We start from the raw sequence: 18,637 nt of genomic DNA, 5'->3' as shown, positions 1-18,637 counted from the left end.
ACTTTCWTGTGACCTAGATTAAAGAATAGTGATAGTAGAACGGCCCAGTCAAAGTCCAGGGAATCTGTGACGCAACTTGAAAACCAATGAGTATAAACACTTTATATCTAATCTGATTAAACTTGAACTCATTTGCCAAAAGTAATGGGCGGTTTTTATCTGGTGGAGTAGATTACAGCATATTGTAAACTTAAACTGTAATGTAAGTGAAACTGGTTCTACAAAGCTATAACTGCATGCCACACTTTTCAGATATCTATCCAAGCTTTCTTTAACAGTGTCCACTACAACTTTATAATGTACTTTATGTTTGCACTTCTTATAAAAACTTCGCAAAAACACGTTAAAGTTTATGGCTCTACTGAGACAAAACGTTAAATAGTTAAAGATTTATGACCAGGTCTGTTTCCAGCCGTCAGCGAAACAAAGAAAGCAGGTCTGGCTCCAGTCCCAGTAGGACAAACCGGCCCTCCTGCTCCCGCTAAAGCCGCCATGGCTCTCAGCCAACCGGGGAGAATCAGGAAGTGACGCCGCTCGTAGCGCACGGAAGACCCGGGACTGGCGCGCCAAATTTCAAAGCACTTCCTCCCGGACGAAGGCGACAGCCCGCACTGAAGCTCGCACGGAAACCTCCAGGGAACGACGGAGACGCGAAAATAACCCGTAAAAGCTGAAGTTAGCGGCGGTGTGAGCGTTGAGGCGGCTGCTGGAGGAGCGGATGCGGGGATTGGAGCTGCAGGTCGCGGAGGAAAACGCTGCGCCGCTCCGCTCTGTCATTGTTGTAAGTGGAGCCTCTGACTTTCATCCTAACAAGGAACTAACGACAGCGAGCTGCAGCCTCCCTGCTGCTGCTAAATTCACTCCAGGCAGCCCCATCTGGGTGAAAACGGTCTGGTAGCGCAGGATTAAGGCAGGTTGTGTTGAAATACACTGACTTAAAGTTCATATTTAGATAATAATTATAGTTATTGAGTTCTGCTTTGTGTCCTGATCCCGTGATTTGGCAGCTGGAACACGATGCACACTTCTGCTTCTTAAAGGAGCAAATTCTGATCATGCAGATGCAGATCAATAACCTGGACCATCAAAGTTCAGATCGTTTATGTCAGTAATTAAGCTACTATTAGCTTAATATTAGCTTTTAATTAATATTAATGAGTACAGCTCAGAAAATGATTTTTAATACATTATATGTTAATGTTACAATCATTTGGAAGATTGCTGTATTGACAGTCCCTGACTGGATCTAAATATATTCATGGAAAGTTGAGTGGAAGGATAAATAAGAGTGAAAAGCCTCGGGAATAACTACAGCCTTGATAATATCTTTTAGAGAGTGAAGATTCCCGGGGCAGAATCCAAGCTGCTGGAGGTCCAGAAGTTTCTCGTTGATAAGAACCGAAGTGATGCTGGTTTCATTTCTTCTTTATTAGCCGCGGTGGAACTGTGTCTGAGTGTCCAGCTGACCGGTCCGACCTGAACCTCTCTGAGAATCTACAGAGTATTATCAACACAAAGACAAAATACAGTAGAGCCAAAAAAACTCAGATAAAAGTTGCTGTCACACCAACCTGTTCCTGTCGCTTGTGCAACATTTTTTACCAGACTTCTTCCTTCCACTCAACATTCCAATAATATGCTTGTAGCATTCTGGGGACAGCCTGCTTCTTTTACTGCTCAGACCTGTTGATCAAGGTGTTGATGTTCATGATTTTTTATTTTTGCTGACTCTCATGTTTATTACAAGTTAAATATTATTGGTCCTGAACAGATAAAACATGTTTTAATTTGATGTTTTTCTTTGTTTTCTTGCAGATCGATCATCAGCTCTTCCCTCTCTGGCTTGAACCTCCAGTGATTTTCTGTCTTTTAAAGCAGATTTCAAAGTAAAAGTCCCAGCTGCAGGGTTGGGAGCAGGTTTTGGCGTTTAATCCATCCGTCTTGGCGCTGCATTAGCGATGCTGTGACTCACCTGCCGTCCACGTTCACGCGCCTCTTAGTGTTTGAACTGGCAGCTTGGCAGTCCCCTCTCCGCAGGGGATTTGGTCTGTGTGAGCCGGGCTCATAAGCAGAGCAGGAGCTCATTTTCACCCTCTTCCACTCGGCTCCAGCTCCTCATTACTCATTCATTTATGCGCAGCGTGGCGGCCGCTCTGCATGCTAATGGAAGCAYCTGTTGCTGAGCGCCGCTGCACCTGCCTGTGACCTTCACGTTTCTATCCACCGGCTCGGCTTTCTGCGCCGACTCTCAGCTTGGCTGCTCTCCACTTACTCACAGGTGTGTCTGAAAATGGATCTGGGCCGGCTGTAGCTCAGGGCCGGTCACAGATCAGGGGGCGGCCTCAGCCATGCTGAACGGGGCGCAGCCGTGCTTCCAGCTGCTGCGGATCGGCCTGTCCACAGGCGACTCCGCGCGGGACCTCTACACGTTCCGGCCGGCGCTGAACCGCTCCGTGTTCCGCCTGGGCCGGGCCGCCGAGCTGTGCGACGTCACGCTGGACTCGGCTTCGGTGTCGCGCATCCACGCAGAGCTGCACGCCGAGAAGGAGGCGAGCGAAGGCGACGAGGACGAGGAGGCGCCGCCGCAGGAGGAGGGCTGGAGGGTTCACATCAAAGACAGGAGCAGCCACGGTGAGAATAAAACACACCTGCAGCGTCTCAGTCAAGACCAGACATGACACAGGAAGACACACCCACTGACAGGAAATGCCTCAGAGGGAGACAGGAACCTTCACAGTACAGCAGCTACTAACTTAGTAATCCATTAAGCTGATAAAATAAATGGCCACATTTTCCATCTAAGCCTTTTTACACAACATTCAATTCTCAAGTATTCCAATAAACCAATAATTGCATTTTATTGCAATATTTGTTGCATAAAAAGTTCAGACCTTTCTGTCTGGCTGCAGGATTTGGCTGATTTGTTATTTGTTAGCACAATGTGCTTAATATGAGATTTTCTTTGCAGAATTTGAACCAGGTGAAGCTAAAACTGCCACGTGAAGTTCTGTGATGAACAGATTTACAGGCAAAAAAGTTTTTCTAACTTAAATTAAATATTTTTTGTGCAGTTTTGGCTTATTTACTGCTCTGCCTGAGTCTGTGTTCTCCAGTTAATGTTGCTTGTGCGTCAGATTTTTGGATGTACCGGAAACGTGCAAATATAAAGGTTCCACCCAAAACTTTTTACTTTTTTATCATTAAATCATTGCATTTTTTTCTACAAATATGCTAATTTATAATTTATTTTCAATGTATCTTCAGAAAAGTCACAATTGTTTTATTTATTGGTTTACAGATTTATTTTCTTTCTTCAGTTAATGACTGAAAACCCAAAGTTAAAGGTTCACTTGACCAAAAATAAAAACATTTAAAGCTCTTCAGTCTGTCGGCGCTGGAAGCTTGGATCAGGGTTTTCAGGTCTTAAAATGGATCTGGATTGAATATCAAAAAATTTATAATCTTGTTTTTAACAATCATGCCAAGTATTTTTTTGTGTAAAAAATTATTTTTTATAAAAAAACCCTAAGACCGTTTTGAGCAAACAAGCTGGTTTATTACAAGTTTGAAAATAAATCGGACATTTTTCAGTTTGATTCAAACTGAATGCAAAGCTGCATCTAAAAAATAAAACATCAAACATAATAAATTTGACACGAACATTGCATTGTAGGAGCAATAATAAGATGTTTCAGTGGAGCTGATTGCTGCCCTGAGCAGAGGACAGCCTCCTGTTCGGATCCGTGTTCAGGCGGCTCTGCTGCTTTCTCAGGTGTTTATGGGATGTAGAGAGAAATCTGGAGGTAAAGTCTGGGCCTGCCGGACTGTGACGGATGGACTCTGCATCTAAACTGCACCTTATTGTCTAATTTTTCTGGTAATTTCACAGTCCGTTTCCCCACATTTCCCCTTTTCGCCGTCAGCCTCGTGTTTTAGTATTCCCGCCACATTCCTCCTGCTGTCACGGCCGTTTGATTGGCTTGTAGCCTTCCAGCTTTTCATTTCTGCTTCCATTTCACAGCCTGTTTTACATTTCCCTCAAAGTCTCCGAGCTGTAAACACATCCAGTCAACAAACTGCTTTATTTTCCGGGCTCCGCTCGTTCCGTTATTCCCTCCTTTTGTCAGATGCTGGAATATTAAAAGGTTTTGTGGATTTCTGGCTCCAGGTGACGTTCACTCTGGAACTGCAAAACTGTTGCTCACTGTTGGTTTGACTTCAAACAGTTTCCGTCCCGTAAACGGTGAATATTTGATCAGATTTAGATTTTCCCGTCTGTTTTCCAGGAACCTGGGTGAACGACGTTCTGCTGCAGCCGGGCGTCCTGTGGGAGCTGTCAGACGGCGACACGCTCACCTTCGGAGATCAGTCAGCTCCAGGAAGTCCAGAGTTCTACTTCCTCTTCCAGAAGGTCAAAGTTCGACCCCTGGACTTTGATGCCATCACAATTCCGAAGGTAACAAACCGATGCGAAACCGATGAGACGGAAACTTATAAGTCATGTTTTCACGTCTTGGTGCTATAAAATAGTTTTCTTTGACAATTTTGACGTTTTTTTAATAAATAAGTTTCTTATACTCTCTTCTCTTTTAAACAAACTATGATAATCATCGGTCTGTTTTATCATTAATCAGCAGAAACCTAGTTTCAGCAGTAACTAATGTCCAACATAAGGCTCGGGGGCCATTTGCAGCCCATGAAATGATTTTGTGCGGCCCGACTGCAGTTCAACATTAGTCCAAATTTGGCTCATCATCTCAGAAAGTTGAAATAGATGGAATCTTTTTTTTTGTCTCTGACAAATTAAAATGTTAAAATATAGAGTCTGGGCTCTAGACTCATTTTCTCCACTGGTTAGACTGGTCCGCAGATTGGATTGGAATTTTAAAAGTAAAACATTTTCTACTTTTAAGACTCCAATCTTACACACACTTATTAGCATGAATGTAATAATAATTTTAGGGCTTTTAAGGGTTTTTACATATGATAATTTCCCAAACATGGAATAAAAAAGTAACATAACTGCAGTGGTTTTGAAGATCCCACAGCAACATGCTTCCACCGCCGTGCTTGAGAGTCGGTCCAGAGTTCTGAGCTTTCAAAGCTTCATCTGAGACTTCTTATCATTTTGGCCAAGCAGCTCAAACTTTGTACGTCACTCTGTTGTTTTTTCAGGCAGGAACATTTTCCTCTGACTTGCAGAACCGCATCAGGACCAACTTGGACCGCAAATCAGCCGACAACCTGGACCTCTCCAAGATGTCCATCAACCGGGCCACGGTCATCCTGAACTCCATCGGCAGCCTGAGTAAGATGAAGGGCCGGGCCTGGACCTTTCAGAGGAGCCACAGCCACGAGGGGGCCGTGTCCGACCCGGGGACCCCGTCCTCCTCCTCTCCGCTGGGCTTCTCCTCGCTGCTTCCCTCCGCCACGCGCCCGGCGTTTTCCCCCAGCGCCGCCGCTCCTCTGAAGCCCCTGCAGACGGCGTCCAGGAGCAGGAGGAAGTCTGCTCACACCGTGCTGCTGGAGGACGACAGCTCCGACGAGCCCCGAGGGCGAGGAGGTGAACGGCAGCAACAGAACCTCGTGGTTCTTTATTTATTTTCAACAAGATACATGAATGCAAACATAAACACACACAGAAAACACAGTGTTTTAAGAACAGCAGTGAGATGTTTACACATTTTCACCCCCCATCCTTTTATATTATTCATCAATATACCAAAAAATATCAAAAATACATGTAACAGTAAATGTTATATCAATATCTTGCATGGAAAACTATTTTATTAAACAAATATTTTATGCTATATATATTAAATTATGTTTTCTATGCCAGATATTGCTTTAATACATAGGATCCTGTAATGATGACAAACTTTGCTGGATGATAAATTGTCCTAGTAATTATTAAATTGCAAATATTGATGTTTTGAGACCATTTACAAGTAATATGTTGATAATGGCATATAATGCACATTCACTCTCTAAATAGTGGGTTTGAGTTTATGAGCTTAAAAAAAGAAATATGTTTTGTAACTGCTTTTTAATTTGTGATGTTCTTGTTTTTGGTCCAGCTGTGACAGGAGTGGTGGAGGACGGACCGAGATCCAGACCCAAGAAGAGACGGAGACTCTACAAATCTGAGTCTGAAGGTTTCAGCTCTCCTCCGCCTCCGCCGCTGCAGCCCAAGCTCCACGGCGACATCCGGCGTCCGCTGGAGRCCAAGCCCTTCCCGGTGGGCATCCGGACCATCGGCAGCTTCCACGGCGCCATGACCAACAGCCGGCTGAACCAGCAGCTGCTGCAGGCGTCCTTCACCAGCGTGGTTCCCCACAGACAGGAAGTGGACACCGCGCACCGCGTCAAGACCGTGGTGAACGGAACCATCGCCGCTTTCCGCCAGCAGAAACCGGTGGCGCAGCGAGGCAGGCGGAGGGCCAACAGCTCGCCGGTGTTCTCCCCCCTGGTGGTGGGAGGAGAGAACTACAGCCTGGCTTCGCCCACAGTGAGGATTCGAACCGACGACAGAGGAAGGATGCAGTTCAACCGATTCCACCACCAAACAGCGTAAGATGTTTTTAATGAAGTGGTCAGAGGAGATGATAAAAAACAGAACAAATATGTAGATTAATAATATATTTAACTAAATGAGGGCTATATATGTGTTAAAATAAAGTGTATTAAGGCATAAATCACATAACTGTAAAAATATTTAAGTAACAAAAGAGGTACTTACCAAGAAGTACATTATAAAAAATGTCAGTGCTTCAGTTTTACTGGAATTTAATACAATAAAACATCTGATTCATAGCATGTAACCAGCATGTAACTGCAATATTCAAAATCTTCTAGTTTTTTATAACAGAGAGCTGAGTGTCATCAGCGTAGTGATGTTAGTAAACCAGCCAATCAGTGGTTAGGATTTGTTAGTGAGTCACAGTTTTCTAAATACGTTTTAAACTTTTTAAAATCTGTTTAATTTCATACATTAACTGTTCGCCTGCAATTCCAGCTACAACATCTGCAGATATCACTGAATTTGCCTTGAACTATTTTCAAAAATAATAAGCAGTTTATTGAAAATATATGTCTAGAAATAATATATCCTTTTGGTAACAGTTGCAGCTCAAAAAGCAGGATTTCTTAGTCAAAATCAGAAAATGTTTCATCTTCTCAAAGCCAACAGGCTGGAACCTTTTACACCACAAGCTGCCTTCAGATAAATTAAAAACAGGATTAAAAATAAAATTCATAATTTATCTCATCAGATTATTTTTTTTAGAATAAAAACGTAAATGTCATGTTTGGCTCATGCAGGGATGGCTGTGACAATTATGGCAGCAGATGAAAGCACTTTGCGGCAAATTAAAGTTTTTATTTTGGTATTTAGCGTCACCATGGCAACACAAACTCCTATCAGATGGATGGTTGGTAATCACCAGCCTCTCCTCTGCTTTGTTTGCGCACAGTAATGATGGAGCCGGTATCTGAAAATAGACGGTTCCTTTCCCCAAAATGACATCCAGCTCTGTGATTCTCTGCAGCGTAAAACACCATAAATAATAAATTAACGGCTGAAACTGTCATGTTTGTACATAGAAATTGTTGACGTTTTATTTAGATAACGTCCAATTTTTTAAAAACTTGTGTTCTTTTAAAACGTCAACGAGAAAACCTTAGATGAGACCCTGAAACGTTTATTTCTGTTCATTTTGATTGTTATTTTTCACGGGCAAAGAAAACTAAAACTTCAGTTTAATCCACTTTTTCCATAGTATTACTTATGGGAAAATGTCTTTCTCCACTGGCATTTTATTTTTATGAATATTCTGAAATTATTAACGTAAAAGAAGCTCCAGTATCATGTTGAATAGTTACTCGTACGTTTCTTTTCTTATTTCATGATATTTACACTAGAAACTAAACCAGAATCACTCTGTAAGGTTTTGTGTTGTTAAAGGCATCAGTGACGTCACTCAGTCTTTTTCATGTTAAATTAAAAGTCCATTTTATAAGTCTTGTTATAATCATAAAAACTGACTGAATTAAGAACCAAAATGAGGAATTTAATCAGGTTTATTAAGTTTTAAGGTTTTTCCTGTACTTAATTGCAGTTTTTTCTTCTTTTCATGATTTCTGTGTTTTTTCCTTTCCTCCCTAAAGTAAACGCCGCGGCCGGCCCAGAAAACACCCGCTGCCCCCTCGACCCTCGCTGCCCTCTCCCTCCTCCTCCTCTTCCTCCTCCACCTCTTCTGCCTCCTCTTCCTCCGGCTCATCCTCGTCTTCCTCCGAGGACGAGGACGACGATGAAGATGAGGATGGCGGTGTGGCGGCGGGGCCGGTGGAGCCGTGCGCGGCGCTGCGCTGCCGGCTGCCGCAGCAGGACACGGTGCAGTGGATCCAGTGCGACGTGTGCGACGCCTGGTACCACATCGACTGTCTGCATGTGGACCGGAAGAAACTGCTGATGGATCCCAACGCCGACTTCCACTGCGGCTGCCGCTGAGGCGACCCGCGGGGCCCGCGGAGCATTTTCACCCATACATGTTTAATTCTTTTAGTGCTAAAAACATGAAATGAAAACTAGAGCAGCAGCTTTCCGAGCCTCAGTGCCGCTCTGGAGCTYCAGAGGAAAACTAATGAAATGTCTCTGCCTGGAGAGCCGGGATCAGGACGGGAACGCTCGATGAAACGTTTAAGCCCCTTCCTGCTGCATTCAGGAAGATTAATGAAATGTTTTTTAACAGAATAAACTTTCCTCCGATCTCCCCCGTTTGCTGACGCAGCCGCCCCACAGATGATCAGACTTCCCTGGGTGGGAGCGGCGGCGGCGGCGTGGGCGGCGGAGCAATTAAAACCCGTCAGCAGGCTGCTGCAGCTGCTGAGACGAGATCTCAGGACGATCATCTGATGTTTGAAAGCACTTCTGCAGGAGCAGCTGCAGGATTTAAGGAGGATTGGGTTTTTATTAAAATGCATAGCTGCAGCTGGTCAGAGAATATCTCCTAACCACTGAAATGATATGAAATATGAACTCCTGATGGGGGGAAGCAGATGCTCCGCTCTGGGCCTGATGGGCTGGTTGGGTGTTTATGCCACAGATGATTTTATGATCTTTTCAGCTCACCTTTTCATGGATTCCTCACACTACTGAAACTKCAAGCCAAAGTTGGTCGGTTTATCCTGAATGTACTCAACTTTTCACAATCTTCCTTCTTAATTTCTCTTCTGCTGAACCCATGTGGGACAATATAGCAGGTTTAAAAGATAAAATGGGAGAAAATGTTGGAAAAAAAAATCCTTTGTTGATTTTGAAAGGAGGAAAACTTTTTAAAAAAAAATCTATTTTTGTTTGGAATGCAGGTTAAGTTGCTTCGTTTCCACTCAGAGTTTCTGTTTTGCGTTTTATTGTTGCTGTTTATTCTCAGCTTTAACCAGACAATAAGCAGCCGTCKGTAGTTCATCAAAGGTAAACTTAATGAACTTTATAGAACCGGTTTGCAAGTTTAAATTCAGTAAATTTATTCTGAAAATCTGTTATTTAGTTGCTCAAACGTTCCAGTTTCTTAAAATACATCAGAAAAATTATTTTTTAAAATCGGTTTCTATTAACTCTCTGACCTCATTGCAAACGTTAAGGTGCTGTTCAGCTTTTTGCTCCGATGTTGTTGAAACTTGTTGGGTTTTCTGTTGGTTTTTTTTTACTCATCTGTTTGGTTTTTCACAGTTTAATTCATCTTGCTTGTTGGGTTTAGATTCTGAAAGATAAAAATATTTAAAAGCATCACTTCAGCTGCTCAGCTTCACATAAAGGGAGCAACATCTTCACCTCGCTGAGCGTTAAACCAGCCTTTTTTCCACTTTCATGTGGTAAACCCGACTGYTGTAGATGTTTTACAAATGAGGTTTTTTTTTTTTATTTTGCTCCAACACGTGTTAAAAGTCGAAGCTTGACTTGCTGGGAAGTTGAAACGGGTGCAACGTCAGCCACAGGRACCACAAATGTGAAAACTGTGTAAAGCTTTGTGTTGTAAATTATTCAGAGCAGAAACGCCAGGAAGAAACCCTGCAGCTTTGCAAAACAAATTCAAACTTTTACCTGACTTTGAATTAGTACTGAAAATCCTCCTCAGTCTGAATTYCCTGAACTGTTATGGAGTATTTTTATTCAACAAACTACACGGGATTTTAGTTTTTTTTCTGGGCTTTGAATGTTTTTTTTTTGTTTGTTTTTTTTTTGTCGTATGCATTTGGTTATCAGGAAAATGTGAAATCTTACTGGTGTCGACAAATATTGAGATATGAAGTTTGCACACGCTGGGAAAATGCCGGGTTTCTGTGATGTAAAGAATCAAAACAAATCATTTTACAGCTACTCCCACCTGTTAATGTCAGGTTTAAACCGTGTAATTCAGCTAAAATACATATGAATCTGAGGGAATTGTTAAAAATCTAAATAATCTACAGTAGCCTCGTTTTATTTATTATTTATATTAATGACTCTGCAGTTTCTTCCCACTTTGTCCTGAAAGGTTTTCCAAATSTCTGATTGTGAWGACATCACCTGTCTGCAAACTTCTTCATGTGAGCCAGCTTGAAGAATTTCATGTCAGGTTCAGGTMTGGACTTTGACTAGGACRTTCCTCTGATTGAAACTATAACTCACTCTGATGTTTAAAAATGGGTTAGCTCCWCTTTTAGCTCCTTTCTTGCAGACACCTGAAGGGTTTTGGGGTTGAAACTMATCAGTTTCATTCAATTTTGCAAAAAGAGTTCAGTCTACAGAATCCATCAGCATGATACTGCCACCACTGTGTTTGCTGTTTATTGTGTTTTGTAATTTTGGTCCAGAACTTGTAGTTCAGCCATGTTACAGCAGATTTCGGTCCGTCCTGAATGGTTTCTGTGGAAGGAAGTCTTTGTTTCCTGCAGAACACAACCAGGATTTTCTAATTCCTGCTGATCCTTCAGTATAAATCCATTTTTTTATGTCAACTTGTCTTTGTAAGGTTATACTGATACTTAGTTAGATCCTTTAGATTTAATTTTTAATCTCTGCAGTTTTTACTTTAACTTAAGGATGCAGATGTCAGGATAAATCCTACTGAAATTAATGTTGGATTGGTCAAAATTACCATTATTTGTGCTTCAACAAAGTTCTAGTTCAGGTTATTCCAACTTTTAGTTTTTCCATTTGTTTAAAGTTGAGATGATTTCATTTGATCTAATTCTTCTACATCACAAAAAATCTGATATTTTAACAGAGTGCGTTTACTTTTCACATATTCTGTATCTTTAATTCACATATTCTGTATCTTTAAACCATTAAAACACTTCATAACTGTTTCATGAAAAAGGAGAACTGCTCGTCTTTAGTAGCAGCAGATCATAAATCTACAGATCTGGAATTTTTTTTTTAATTATCACTCCTCCTGTCATCTTTGGAGACTTTGACAGTTTGTAGCCCGCAGACATTTTGATGATAACTTTGCTTTCGGTCATGTCTTTGTGTGTCCAGCGTCAGATTTTTGTCTCCTGATGAAGCTTGCTCTTGTGAGGTGACCGCTCTATTAATGAGCTGCGAATCAAACGGATTGTTTAGTAAATCACTTTGCTTTGATCCGGATCTTCACAGCGCTCTGCTTTTAATTGGCACATTAAAAACGCCGAACATCTCAGAGCAGTTTGACTTTGTTGGTTTTCTGAGGTTTGTACAGAATCGTAAATCTCCGATATGCCACAAGCGTCAGAGTTATCAGAGAAATAAAGATTATTCAGAAGATTTATCTCTGCATTATCTGTTTTTTTTTATCTTCTGAGGCTGAACTGTTTTCTTCTACAGAACCATCTTTGGAGGCTGTGATCAAAAGCACATCTCATTTATTATAGATTCTCATCCAGCTCCAGTCAAGATTGATCAAACCTTGATTTCACCGTTTTTGTTTTCTTTTTGTTTTTTCCTTTTTAAACCATTAACCGCAGCCAGAGATGTAATGTTTCTGCTGATTATTTTCTTTGAAGCGATTACAGAGAAGCATGATCCAACAAGCACAGACAACATCCTCATATTCAAGGCCCATTATCTCAACATTTTTTTTCTTTTACTTCAGACTGGATAATGTCCTGGTTCCCCATGCATGAAGTTACATTCACTCACAAAATTAGAGTTGAACACCATCACCTCAGGCACACATGCAGATATGGAGGTTTAATAATTCACACCCATAATGTAGAGCAATGTCACATCCTGCGTTTAGATGTTCTGGGAAGAAGCTGACATTTAATATCCCTCCAGGGTTACATGGTTTTATCAGCTGAGAGTCTGACGATAGTTTATAGCCATCCCACATGGGCAAAAACGTGCCTGAAGGACAAGAAAATAGTCATTTTTTTAAACTAAAACATGAAAATCATTACTATGTTAATAAACACATCACATTTTATTCATAAGTCTTGGTGTCAATAAATCCTATGTGTGGCTCTTATCTGAGTTCACCAGAGAGAGCAGGACTAAGATAGTGTTTTAAGCTAAGTTTAAAACTTCAAAGACACGCATCAAAATTACATTTGTTTGGAAAGCGGTTCGCTTTCTCATTGCCCGGTGGAAATTTCCAAACCCTTTTAGTAATATGTTCCTCTCCTCGCCTGTGGGGGCGCTGCGAGCAGAACTACTGAAGGAAACGACACGAAATCCTCCGAGGAAGACACTGAGCGCAACTTTTTACTTTTTTATTTATTTATTTTTCTCCAAAGAACTTTATTTAAATTATATTAGTATACATCAAAACAACATAATGAAGTATACAACACAATACAACAGCCAAGCAAAACAGCCAGGGGGTGATTAGATAAGAACATGCAGAGATGTACATATTGAAATTGTCCTTAGAGCCTTTTCATTTGTAGAGTCTGCTATTGATTTGATATATAGTTCCATATCTTTAATGAAAAGAGAGAAACAAGGTGTTTTATTAGCAAATTTGCATTTATGAATATAAAATTTAGCAAAGAGTATTAACAGGTTTATTATAAAGAAATATTTATAGATTCCTATGGAATCTATAGAAACAAAATAAAACATTCATAAGGAAACATTCTGTAAAATATGGTCATTAATAAACCTGCTGACCAGAACCTTTGTGTAAAAGGGCAGAGCCAAAACAGATGTGTCACAGTTTCTGGATGGCCCTCACAGAAACTGCAATTAGTGTTTATGTCTCTTTTAAATTTGACCATATAGTGCTTAGCAGGGTAAATTTTATGGAGAATTTTAAATCACACTTCCTTCACCTTGTTTACAATTAAGTATTTATGGGGGATCATCCAAACTGTTTTCCAGTGAATATCTGGGATATAACGGCTCCAGTAAAATGTTATAACTGGACGAGAAACAATCATTTCTTGGGACAACCTGCGTATTTATTCTCTCATTGCTTTTCCTAAACTCCAGTGAAAAACAGATTTTTCCCACAGATGATTCGGCTGGATCAGAGATACCAGATGGAACAAACAGAGTATAATTAGTGTTTTTAAACAACATTAAGGTGCCCAAAGGTATAGCATTAACCACCATGGAGAATTCCTGGATACTAACTGGAAAATTATATATTGAGCAGAATTCATTATAATTGATTAATCGTCCTTCCTTATTAATCAGCTGAGCCACCAGTAAAATCCCATTTTGAACCCAAGTTTCAAGATAGAGTGACCTATTTTTAAACAAAATATCTCTGTTGTTCCAGATGAGGTATTTGGAGCGCAACTTTCTTCTTCACGAGACGTAAACTAAAATGGCGTGGTGTCCGCTTGTAAACGGACAGGAAACGGATTGTATATTTTGCCGAAGACAAAAGAGAAATCCTGTAACCGTTAAAAAATGACGCGGTTGACACAGGGCGGTGTGAAAGTGAACAGCAGTAGCTGCAAATATAACAAATGTTGCAATTTTGGTCCAATCAACCCGAATCTACCGGACTATGAGGTGTGAAAACATAACAGTGTACTTCATTCAGGAGGTCCAGACCTGTGCAAGTCTTATTGATCTTAGGTCAAAGTTCATGATTCATCATAAAAAAGAGAGACTGGCACCATGGGAGATTTCCAAACACCTGGCTTAACACAGCAGCTTAGAAAAAATAACACCGTTTGGACGTTTAGAGACAGTTTTTGGTGTTACAAAGTCGATGCCTCCCCTCCTGTGCTGTGTAGACGATGTTGGCCTCCCTGCTTTTAGCTCAAAAGCTTCAGCGCTACGTTTAGCGAGCTACAACTGGGTAATTTGAAGAAATGACAACCTGGGAGCATTTCTGTGGATGTTGGTGTCATAAAAGCGGCTGCAAAGTGGATAAAGTGTCTCTAACACGGAGCAGCATGGCTGGGCTAACAGGCCTGTGGCTTCCTGGATCAGCAGCGATCCTGGACGAGGAAGGCGGTTCACTCTTCTGAGGTAGGGTGGTTTTTATTTTCTGTGTACTTTGATATAATCTGTAGTGCTATTTAAAGGTCAGATTGGTGATGTTTTAGAGTTTTTGTGGGACAAGAGCTGGTATTTTTATGACAAAAGGTGATGTTTGGATTAAAGATTTTGTTTGCAACATCAAACTGTTTCTGTTTGCTGCCTTCTGAATAGTTTTAATTTGTATTAACATATTTTATTTCGTAGTTTTTATTTGCACATAATTCAAATGAAATCTAGTAGTTATGCTGCACTTAAGGACGTAGCAAACAATAAATGCTGCTTTGGTTCAGGAGGAGGAGAATCTGTTGGAAAGGTTTTCATATATTCACCTCATCTCATAGTGAGAGTCAAATTTTTGCTCTGCAGCTTCACACGTAGGTATTAGTTTCTAAAATTAGAATGAGGGCAGATTATTTGGTTATCAGGCTCCTTTTTTGCAGGCTCAGCTCCCAGGTTGTTGTTGTTACTCGTCTTCCTGATGGAGCAGAGATACTGAGCCTGGTTCTGTTGGTTTCTTCCTGTTTCCACTTGCTCTGGATGAGAAATCACAGCTAATTTGAACAATCACCTGGTCTTTCTTTTAATTGTACCACTTCATACTTTACCAAATTAGTCTTTAATAATATTGCCCTGCGTCAAGACGGCTCTTGGTTTGAGTCCTGGCCAGATTGTCTGCATGGTTGCATGTTTTTCCAATGCATCCATAGATTCTCTATTGGGACTCTGGTTGTGTGTCTCTGTGTTATAAAATTAAAACAAGTGAGGTAGGGTGTACTCTACAGCTCCCCCAATGACCACCGACCCCAAGCAGGCAGGAACAATGGATAGATGGACATTTGGAGGTGAATTCCAATATGTGATTGTAGTTTATCTTTATTTGGACAAAGTTAGAGTCTTTATAATTGGATATTGCTTCAGTTGTTGGTTCTACAAATGTGGTTATTTTGATATTTAATACCAATAAATTGATGGTTTTCCAACTTCCTGCCACCTCCGTGACCCATAACTCATACTGCATCTGAACTTCCAGGGCAAAACATCCAGAAAATAATGAACAGTAGTTATATCTGAGGGAATGCAGACCCTCCCTTACATGCTTGTAACATAATGATCTGGATGTTTCCTGCAGCCTGCATGTGACACTTTGATTCTTTAACCCGGCAAACCCCAAACCACCTAAGAAACATGTTTGCGAAGGCAGTTTTTCTTGATTTGCTCATTCTTTATATTTTTGTATTCAGTTCCTTAACTGTTCCTTAGAACTCCACTTAATGATTTTTGCAGATTTTGTTAACGGTAAGCGTGCCAGAACCAGAACACCACCTTCCACTCCGAAGCCAAAACAAAAGCACCATGAACCCTAAAGACAATACAGTCCAGATGCATCAGTCGGTCTTGTCGTGTGGTTTTCATGCTTGTGAGTTGTTTGACAGTAAATGTTTGGTGAAAGCCATTAAAAAGTGTTGTAGCTGTTTATGCAGCTGTGTTATGTTTGGACTTTGTTGCATGATGTGATTTTCTCTGTTTGTGCAGCCAGAAACAATTACATTTTACTAACAGCAGGTCATCATGACTGTGGCGGTCAGAGAGGACGAGTCAGAGTTTACACACGAACAACTTTCCATCCAAACTGCTTCTTTTAGTTACTAAAAATGTGCAAAATGTGCAGGTTGGTGTCATTTTATTATCCTCAGCTCCACATAGACGACCATTCTAGTTTAGGTAAATGTCTCCTTTCCTCTACTGTTCAACTATGATCATTCAAGCACTCCTTGGGTTGCCTAAATGTCTAGTTAAATCCTGTCCTGAGGTAAAACACGCTGCTAAGGCATCATGAAGAGGTTGCATCCACCACTGAGAGTAGAGTTTGTTTTGTAAACCATTTTTTTCTCTTTCTGGTTTGGCCTTCATCCAAGTTAAACTGAATTAACAATAGCTCAGTTTGAATAAAATGTAGTGGTTTCTATTTCTATGGTTATTTAGTTGAAGAATATTCTTTTAGCCCAAAACCTTCTGCTGGTCTGATTAAATTTGTGAAATAAGTTTTGAGTTCAAGTCTAAAATAATGTTTAAAATGTCGCAAATGTGAAATTGGATGAAAGGATCCTGGAAACGTATCAGGCTGTAATTTTCCCTCAATAATCATAAAAGTAAAGAGTTTAGAGGATTAAAAACATGCATGTATGTCTACAGAAGTTACAATATTGTGAAAGATTTCAATGATTTTTGGTCAGTTATTTCAGAAAGTGAGAATTCGAAAAGTATATAAGATAAAAAAAACAATATTTTACACATTAATGTCAGGCTTCTGAAAAGTATTTACATTTTTATGCACTCAATATTTGGTTGAAACATTTTCAGTTTTTGTGAAATGAATCTATGAGTTTTACCTTTTATCTTTATAAAGCAAATATCTACAGTTAACACAGGAAGCTAATGTTAGCATGCTAATGCGGCGATGGTGCAATAATGCTTCCTCTCAAAGTTCTGACTGCAAAAAAGGCGCACATAAGATATCCTTTTTCTTTTTTATCCAAACACAACCACACAAAATATTAAATATATCAACAATATTCATGCTTAGCACCAAAACATGCGGATAACTTGTATGTCGATGTTGTGTTTTAGGGGTTTTGGTCACCTTCAAACTACCAATGTGAAACTTCTCCAGGAAAAAAAAAAAAGCTGCTAAGACAGAACAAGCTGAGCAAAGAGAGAATTTATTTCAACCTGACCCTTTTATAAAACTACAGCTCTGTGCACCAGGAGGGATCTGAGAGTCAAATCTCAAACAATCCCCCAAGAATTATGAACAGAGCCTCTCTTTATAGGCAGACAGACGGTGGACACTTTCCCATATTTGGCCCCGGTACCTCGAAGCGTACAGCTCAACTATACACACAGTCTGGTCTTTGGCTTCGGTTTTGAAACTTGTTCCAAGCTCAACCTGAGGCCTTAATATAAAATATGTAGCAGAAACTAAGATGTCACTTGTATCTGACATAACATTCACAGTTAATGTTTTTAAAGTCTACATCCACAGATATTAGCTGGTAAAAATCCCATTCTGAGATGCAAGAATAATATTCCTAGGTCAAAACACAGGAGTGAGGTTTGAAATAAGAGATATTCTTTTGTTTTTTTTTAAAGGTTTTCTCTTAATACCAAAGCAGAAAATGTCTCCATGGAGCAAACATTTTACCCTTTTGGGGTATTTATCATTATTTTTATGTTTGTACTTTCTCTATATCCATTTATTTTATCCATTTGAAGATGGAATGAGTTTCTTTGACTGATGTAAACAAACATTTAACTCCAGGAAACGTTCATGCTGGTTTTATGTGCTTGTTACCCAGTATTTGTAGGGCATGACCTCCTCAGTGCTGATGGGTTTCTGCTTCTTTTAAATGAAAAACCCCACAGATTTGACTGACTTGACAGTCTGACTACCGCTCCGATATGAGGCTTTGAGTATATGTCTTTAAAAAAATGTTCAGGATGTCAAGGTGTTCTCATAAATGTTTTCAAGTTGGATGGATGATGAAAGTAAAACATGTCAGGCTGTCATTTTCCCCCCTCTAGAGACAGAAAGATGCAGAATCTCATTTCATAGGATCCACACACACATGCACACACACATACACACACTGGTTTGGGAAAATTACCCAATGTATCACTCAGCAAATTTGTGACTCAAAACTCCTGCAAACCTATTTTACGGCGCTGGTTCAGTGGGGAGTTATACGAGTGATGGAGAGATTATGGAGCTGTTATGCCCACTGCTCTGACCTGCAAAGATGGAGGGAGACAATTACAATTGTCTGAACTGTTTCCATAGCAACGCTCGTCTGCGGCTTTTTATTTTTTGGGTGGTTTGGGGGCTGGGGGGGCTGGAAGAAACGAGCCTGTGCTCCATCCTGTAATACCGGCTGACACCTTCATTCCCTTCGACGAGAAATGTACTGACATAGAAAGAGGCAGCGAAGATGATTGTGTGAAGAGGAGCATGGGAAGGTTGGGGTAATTTTATTCCTGAAGCACTTTTAGTTGCATGAGGCTCAAAGTATTCATTTGTAGATGGGGGAAAAACAAAGATATGAGAAAACAATTTGATTAAATATGGATGAAACAAATCGCGCCCAAATGCAATGTCCAAGAAAACATCACTTAAAAGCA

General features: G+C 40.5%; 1 protein-coding gene across 2 annotated transcripts; it reads left to right on the top strand.

The window, feature by feature from the left end:
• Positions 1–505: 505 nt before the first annotated feature.
• On the top strand, positions 506–11,789 carry tcf19l (transcription factor 19 (SC1), like). 2 transcript variants are annotated; one of them, XM_008422832.2, is made up of 6 exons: positions 506–781; positions 1,816–2,631; positions 4,287–4,456; positions 5,203–5,563; positions 6,078–6,570; positions 8,167–11,789. In XM_008422832.2, exons 2-6 carry the CDS (start codon positions 2,349–2,351, stop codon positions 8,507–8,509), a joined length of 1,650 nt encoding a protein of 549 aa, XP_008421054.1. In that variant the 5' UTR covers positions 506–781; positions 1,816–2,348; the 3' UTR covers positions 8,510–11,789. The 2 variants fall into 2 exon arrangements, with proteins under 2 accessions (XP_008421054.1, XP_008421053.1); XM_008422831.2 differs by having other exon boundaries at positions 507–781; positions 5,176–5,563.
• Positions 11,790–18,637: the final 6,848 nt, after the last annotated feature.

This window comes from Poecilia reticulata, linkage group LG11 (genome assembly GCF_000633615.1).
Source record: "Poecilia reticulata strain Guanapo linkage group LG11, Guppy_female_1.0+MT, whole genome shotgun sequence".
NCBI lineage: Eukaryota > Metazoa > Chordata > Actinopteri > Cyprinodontiformes > Poeciliidae > Poecilia > Poecilia reticulata.
Note: the sequence above shows the minus strand (reverse complement) of the source record. Positions and strands in the feature narration are given on the sequence as shown.